The sequence below is a fragment of the Erpetoichthys calabaricus genome, chromosome 4 (assembly GCF_900747795.2).
Source record: "Erpetoichthys calabaricus chromosome 4, fErpCal1.3, whole genome shotgun sequence".
Lineage (NCBI taxonomy): Eukaryota > Metazoa > Chordata > Cladistia > Polypteriformes > Polypteridae > Erpetoichthys > Erpetoichthys calabaricus.
The window spans coordinates 43,687,864-43,696,314 of NC_041397.2; the positions used below are offsets into that span (position 1 = coordinate 43,687,864).

Sequence of the window (8,451 nt, forward strand, 5' to 3'; positions counted from 1 at the left end):
TTACACAACTAAACTCTATAATATATAATGGCAGCAGAATGAACTTAACAAACAAATGTACTTTAGGCCTACATTACTGAAAATAAGAAAGATACAATATGTGTTTATTGGGATTAAACAGTAAATCTCATTAGCTGACGTTCCTTGGAAGTTTATTCGTGGCAGCTGCTAAATTAATTCCACAGAGAACGCAGCATTAATAAGGGAGAAACTATAAGCTTCTCGGCATACTTCAGGTCTCCAGTTGCTCGTATGGTAGTAGTAAAGCATGCAGGCAGAATCGACGAATCCCTTCATTTCGTAAGCAGTGCCTTCATCTTTAATTAAACCCTGCCGTGTTAAAGTAAGAGAAGACTTAATGGCTTTCTATTGGCATACGCAATCTGACAAAGGGAAACGTTGAGCGGTAAATATCATGTAAGGATCACCAGCAGGGATTATTATTGACATTAGGGTGAGTGAGTTAGCATGGCGGTTGACTGTCTCCGTCCACAAAGCGCTACCCATAATTTGATTACGCGAGGATGTTTAGTTATTTAATGATTGTGTTGAAAACTTAATTCTTAAGAAAAAAAGCAATTAGTATTCCCTCTAATATTCTATTACACTATCACATTTGGTCTATTAATATATAAATTTTCCTGTTTTATTCCCCTTATTTCTAGGAAGGAAAGCAATGCCTCCCACGAATTTGTCAGTTGCGACTCCAGACTTTTTTTTGATGGGATTTCCTGGATTAGAGGCATATCATGTATGGTTGTCTGTTCCATTCCTTGTTATGTACTCTGTAGCAGTTGTGGGCAATATTATAATATTATGCGTAGTTAAACTTGAAGAAAGTCTCCACACCCCGATGTTTTCCTTTCTTTGTGTTCTGGCTCTGATCGACTTAGGTCTATGCACTTCTACAATTCCTAAAATGTTGCAGATGTTCTGGCTCCGAGCTAACGTGATTTCTTTTCATGCTTGTTTTGTTCAGATGTTTGTAATTCACTTCCTATCAACGTTAGAATCCTCGACATTAGCAGTTATGGCATACGACCGGTATGTTGCCATATACAACCCTTTGCGTTACACTACGATATTGACAAATGCATATATCATTAAAATCATTGCAGTACTTTTCGTGAGGGGCATTATATTAATAGGCCTGGTTCCCGTCTTAGCTTCCCGGCTGCCTTTCTGTTCATCCACGATCATCTCTCATTGCTTCTGTGACCATATGGCTGTAGTCAAACTGGCATGTACAGACATTACTATTAACAGTTATTACGGACTTGCTATTGCATTCTTTATAATTGGTACGGATCTATTTTTTATTATTTTTACCTATGTAATGATCTTGAGAGCTGTACTAAAACTGGCATCAAAAACAGCTCGTCTGAAGGCGTTCAATACTTGTGGTTCACATTTATTTGTTATACTTTATTTCTATACAACAATGTTATTTTCTTTTATTACATACAGATTTGGTCAAAGTGTTCCTGCTCATGTTCATGTTACGTTTACGGTGTTGTATCTTTTGGTGCCGCCGATGTTAAATCCAGTGATCTACGGTGTGAGAACTAAAGAAATACGGGAAGGTTTCCTGAAGCACATTTTTGGGAAAAAGATTAAGCCTAAAACTGAGCATTTAAATATTAAAGATAATCGTGAACCTTATGTAAATAAATGAAACCTAAGGGTTTACATTTCGAGTTTTCTTATTTACAAAAGTATTGCTAATTTCTTCAGAACAAATTTTAAAGTTCATAGAATTTCTGATGTGCATGTAGTAACTTACTGTTTGTGAAAAACCGCATTCGCTGTCCGACCTACAAAAGTGACACAAATGATTCTCATTTAAAATTCATACTTTAAGACTTCAAAGGTGAGCACGTCATTTATAGATAATCATCATTATTTGTGCTGTGTATGATAACATTTCTGGTATGTGTACAGCAAAAGAAACCATATAATTTACACATTACCACAAAAAGGAAGAATAGTCAAAAAAAAGTTTAAATAAACTCAAACAAAACCTAGCAGTATGTAAGGTTATACAGCTGAATACAAATAAGGCACACTAAGTAGCCTAATAAAGGCAAAAATTCATAAAATCAGTTTTGCTTTTCAGCACATGCATGTTTTAATGTTATATTCCACTGTATCATTTTAGTAATAAACATTACAGTACACATAATTCAAAGGATTGTTTGTATATGACTGCAGTGCTCAGTTATTTTATCATCACACTGTTTGACAGTTATGATTGTGTTCATCAGTCCCAGATTAAAACGATAATACATATCAGGTAAAGAAGACAGGAAGGTTTAGTGATAATAACAATTTCCACAAATAAAATCAAAAGATTTGATTTCAGTGTTCATGCAAGGTTCAGTTTTGATTGAATGATTGTTTACGGTTTGGTCTTTATGGTTTTGACTTGTTTCTGTTTTTTTTCTGGTCCTTTTTGCCTTTGGGAAGAATAGCTTTGAAAATTATATTTTTTAATTTGCTTCGTTTTGATTTTTTTTCAAAAGTGGTTATAGTTAAGGTTATGTTAGGGTTAGTCTGTAAAATTGAAGTCTTTCATTAAATTGTATTCTACAAGCAATAATTAAAGTTGTAATAAATCTTTTTTATTGAGCTGATCACCAATCTGTTATAACTTCTCCAAATTTCAGTAGACACTTACAGGCCTATTGGTATTACACGGATACAACTTGATAAAACTCCCTTTCTTGTTCTTACTGAAATGTTTAGAAAATTTATTTCACTTGTCATGTTTAATTAGTATTTGTTTTTATCCTTACTGCTTAACTAAAATTCAAAACATTTAGATAGATAGATAGATAGATAGATAGATAGATAGATAGATAGATAGATAGATAGATAGATAGATAGATAGATAGATAGATAGATAGATAGATAGATAGATAGATAGATAGATAGATAGATACTTTATTAATCCCAAGGGGAAATTCACAAATAAATAACCCTCTTGTAAATTTTTAAGCCATTTTGCAGTCATGGGTTGCAGAGATGTTTAATTTTAATGACTAATTATAGGACATTAGCAAATCAAGAATTGTCCAGTTATTCATCCATCCATTTTAAAATACATTTCTTTTTCATAATATTAAGCAGTGTTACTGAAAAATGTATATGTGCTTTCTTGTGTAGAAATTTCTTTGAGTCCAATGCCAATAGATTAGCCAACAATTTTATTGAACAGGAAAACTGGACTACCTGGAGAAAAGCCCACACATACACGGAGAAAATGTGCAAATTTCACATGGACAATCAGCAAGTACATGTTTTGTACCCAGGATACTGGATCCAGAAATAAATACTACTACCCAATGCACCATCATGGTATCTGTTGAAAAAATGGAACTTCTAATGTACTATTTGTTTAATTGTAAATTAACATAAGACAACAATAAAAAAGTTCACTTAACATCATATCAGTCTCACAAACAATTGTTTTCTAACTTTCTTCTCTCTTTCCTTTTGTCATCAGAGTAATACAGTTCCATCTACAATTCACACACATGCATATACTTGTAATATAAATAACCTGTGTAACAGCTTAGTGTTTGCAATTAATTAACAGAAATATTTCTTCCTGCAAATGATTAGTTATACAGTATAAAGATTCAAAACCTTCCTGCCCAATGAAACAAGTGTTCATCATTTGTTCAGCATTACTTTCTAATTGTCAATTAATTGGACAGGACTTCTCAAAATAATCCCAGATGAAGTGCAGACAGTACATGACTGTTCAAGTCCATCTCTTCCTGAAAAAAATTCCCCAGCTCTTCCAAATTTCCAGATTTTGGGATCCTGTCTTCTCAAATTAGCACTGTATCTCTGATCTTTAGCACAAAGGCACTGGTAGTGTCACACTGATGAGTGGATTTTAAGTTAATCAAATCTTCTTTCCTCCATTGGTTCCAAAATGTAGTCATAAGCCTGTTCCTGTATGTCAGTCTTTGGGCTACTTCCTTATTGTTCAGGTTCACACGTTGAATGTCTGATGAAGATGTCTTTGATGGCATGCAAGTACTTGTTTTGCCAACCAAGAAGGGCACAGGTGTTAATGACTGGGGTTCTTCATGCTTATTATGCAGATATGTGAGAGGCCTAGAATTCAGCACAGCTTCTACCTTTGCTAGAATGCAGCTTGTTCCACAATGAACTTCCAGGTGATGCCCTTCTCTGGAAAGAATTCAGGTTCTTTCATTGATTTATATGATTAACATGTTTTATATTTTTGTCACAAGCTGCCTACGGGAGTAGGTAACCTGCTAGTAGTTTGTGACCGACCAGGACCGGAAGTTGACCACAGCAGAGTCAAAACAAAAGAATTACGGTAGGAAGATAAAGTAAAACAGCTGTTTATTTTATCAGTCCTATTTGGCAAGTAAAGTTCTGGGGCAGGAATATATATAGTGTCCATACTCACAAACAAAAATTTTACAACGGAAAAAAAAAATTAAAAATAACCCATAAACTTCAGCAAGGACATACATTGTCAAAAAAAATTATAGAAAAAACCCCAAAAATAATCAAAATATGGCTTTATCTTCAAAGACAGCTTTCCCTCTCTAGGAAAAATAATGCCTGACCATTAACTAAAAAATAAGGCTCTGAAGCAGTCTTAAATAATTGAGCTCCTCCAACCTCCAAACAATCAGGAGCCTGAACTAACTAATAGGAGACTGTTATTCTCCCCACAAGCAGCCCATGCACACCTCTGTATTCCCAGGTCAGTTAAACGACCCCCCTACCGGACAATGTCCCACACCTTATAAAGCTGCTATCATTTCTTTCTCGGAGCCCAATGCTGTAGGACATCACTAACTGTATTCTGTTTCAGGGGAAAATTTACCCAAAGGCTTCACAACCACACTAAACCTAACCCTACTCAATAGAAACAATAACAACAAACTAATAGCAGTTTCTTACATCTGTGATTTCGGAAATAAACTAAAAAAAAAGTTACACCAAGAAAACTCAATGCCTTTAAAAAAACACGTAGACAGATGGAGAATATGGAACTACAACAACCCCCTCCCTTTACACGCTAACGACTGACGGCAAGTCCTCATATTTTAAAACCCTTCATTCTAGGATTCTCCCTTTTATCTTAATTACCATGTTTAACCACCTCATTGTGCCTCAGAGTCATGCTGGTTTCAGCAGCAAGTTGCTATGTTGACGCATTTCCGCTTCACAATTTTATTAACAGATTTTAATAATTTTATTTTTTTGCATTGATCAAATGCCAATTAATAAAATGTATAAAATATTGTCAGATTATTTAAAAACCAAACATAATTGTGAACATAAACAATTACAAAATACTGATATCAAGACCGTTATCATATCATAATGTTGTTACCCTATATAATATGTCATACGGTGGCAACAATGCAGGTTACCTGGGAATACAGAACATATTGTCATTATTGTAATCAGTGAGGTGTATAGACAGACCTCATGGCAGATCATTGTATTTCAAGTCTGTGTAGTGCCTCTATCTACAGTATTTATCTCATTGATTGTCACAACACTGGATGCTACTAACTTTAAAACATTTTCAAATTATCTGCATTATTTTACTAAGCAGAATGTTTTGTGATGGGGATTTCTGACAGGTTTCATAAAAAATGAAGCATCTGGTGATCTTCAGCATGCAGCCATGGCAATCACTGTCCTTAGAGAGGATGAAGGTCTTTCTTATCCACCCAGAGACATAGGGGTTTTTATCGAAGGTGTTAAGGTCCTAAATGGGTTGCCTTCAGTTACAACGGCTTTCATCATATTGTTAGGACTCATCAACCTTCTCAACCTCCAATACCCCAAGAGTTTAGAGTGATTTTGAGGTTGCTCAAAAATCCTGATGGGACTCGACATGAAAAAAATGACTGCAAGAGTCACAAAACTACATTCTGCACTACAGAGTGCATCACAGAAAGTTTGACAGTTTTCTGTATGTAAATATGAAATTGTTACAGTTGTGAGTGTATTTGCATGTTCTGCTCTTGGTTCTTTTTTACCCAAAGCTGTCAGATGTTTCAAAAACAAATCAAAATGCTTTCTCATTGTTTTGCATTTTATAAGGTGTTGATAGATGGTTGATTCTATATTATTATATTCATGTTGATTACCTTTGTGAAGGTGATTTTGTCACCTCTACCATTTGTAATCATTTGTTAACAGAGTGAGAAAAGACTGAAACATTTTAAAGGTTATTTGAATTATATTCCAAATCCAAGCTCAAGAAGGAAGTTTACACTGTAAAGATTTGCACTGCCAAGTGCTTTTTTGTTCCGATATGCACAAAGTACTTTTTTTTATTTACTATTCTATGTTTGAAATTTGCACAAATTGCGGGTTTGTATCCATGAGATTTGTACAAAGAAATGTTTGTGGTATAGCATTGCAATGTGTTTGATATATGTTCATAATATTTCTAAAATTAAAAACAGGCTTATGATCAATAAATCATTTTAAATTGTAACAACTTAAAAAATAGATTTACCTCATTATAAAACAAGTGAATTGTACCCACATAGTCTAAATGATTTGCCTTAACTTAAAAAGTGACTTTAATTAGATAAAACATTCTATTGACTCAGACTGAAAATATTAAGTGTGCATAATTACCTTAATTATTTTAAGTTGAAGGAAGGTTATACTTTTTTAGTGAATCAGGTTCAAAGATTAGTATCTGTGTTCCATTTATTTATTTATTTTTGTTTGTATGTATATATGTTATTTTGTAGATACTCTTTTGTTTATCACTCCCTTATGTGTGTTTCTGTTATAATAAACACTTTCATTATCATTAATTCTTATGTCCCTTTGAGTCATTTGGAACAATGGTGTTAAAAAGGTGTTACAACTTCTATTATCACACAATACAGGGTGATTGAAAAACAACTGAATGCTTTCAAAATTGTTTTATTCAGTTACTAAACGTCATACGAACATGTAGTCTGAAACAATTTCTGAAGGAACTCTCAGTTTTCTTAGTCTTTCAAGCTTCATGTGAATCCTTGTGTCATGTGGCACATGTCAATAGTGTATTTGTCATGGGTAGTTAACAAGGTAGCTACAGTGCATCTATTTCCTTAAGATTGCATGGGAGAAAGGTAACTCTAGACTGACACTACAATTTTGTAAATACTAAATTTTCACATCATCAACTTCTTCTTCTTCTTTCAACTGCTCCCGCTAGGGGTTGCCACAGTGGATCATTCTCTTCCATACCTCCCTGTCCCCTGCATCCTGCTCTGTTACACTAATCACCTGCATGTCCTCTCTCACCACATCCATAAACCTCCTCTTAGGCCTTCCTCTCTTCCTCTTCCCTGGCAGCTCTATCATTAGCATCATTCTCCAAATATACCCAGCATCTTTCCTCTGCACATGTCCAAACCAATGCAATCTCGCCTCTCTGACTTTGTCTCCCAACCGTCCAACTTGAGCTGACCCTCTAATGTGCTCATTTCTAATCCTATCCATCCTCGTCACACCCAGTGCAAATATTAGCATCTTTAACTCTGCTACTTCCAGCTCTGTCTCCTGCTTTCTTGTCAGTGCCACCGTCTCCAACCCATATAACATAGCTGGTCTCACTTCCAACCTGTAGACCTTCCCTTTCACTCTTGCTGATACCCGTCTGTCACAAATCACTCCTTACACTCTTCTCCACCCATTCCACCCTGTCTGCACTCTCTTTTTCACATCTCTTCCACAATCCCCATTACTCTGTACTGTTGATCCCAAATATTTAAACTTATCCACCTTTGCCAACTCTACTCCCTGCATCCTCACCATTCCACTGACCTCCCTCTCATTTACACACATGTATTCTGTCTTATTCCTACTGACCTTCATTCCTCTCCTCTCTAGAGCATATCTCCACCTCTCCAGGGTCTCCTCAACCTGCTCCCTACTATCGCTACAGATCACAATGTCATCAGCAAACATCATAGTCCCCGGGGACTCCTGTCTAATCTCGTCTGTCAACCTGTCCATCACCATTGCAAACAAGAAAGGTCTCAGAGCCGATCCCTGATGTAATCCCACCTCCAACTTGAATGCATCCATCACTCCACCGCAGTCCTCACCACTGTCACACTTCCCTCATACATATCCTGTACAACTCTTACGTACTTCTCTGCCACTCCCAACTTCCTCATACAATAGCAGAGCTCCTCTCGAGGCACCCTGTCATATGCTTTCTCCAGGTCTACAAAGACTCAATGCAATTCCTTCTGGCTTTCTCTAAACTTCTCCATCAACATCCTCAGAGCAAACATTGCATCTGTGGTGCTCTTTCTTGACATGAAACCATACTGCTGCTCACTAATCATCGTCTCACTTCTTAACCCAGCTTCCACTACTCTTTCCCATAACTTCATGCTGTGGCTCATCAATTTTATTCCCCTGTAG

The 8,451-nt window shown here is 35.8% G+C and overlaps 1 protein-coding gene across 1 annotated transcript; it reads left to right on the forward strand.

Moving 5' to 3' along the window:
• The first annotated feature begins 671 nt into the window (after positions 1-671).
• Positions 672-1,675, forward strand: LOC127527431 (olfactory receptor 52E4-like). The gene has a single exon (XM_051926155.1). It carries the CDS (start codon positions 677-679, stop codon positions 1,673-1,675), a length of 999 nt encoding a protein of 332 aa, XP_051782115.1. The 5' UTR covers positions 672-676.
• The last annotated feature ends 6,776 nt before the right edge of the window (positions 1,676-8,451 follow it).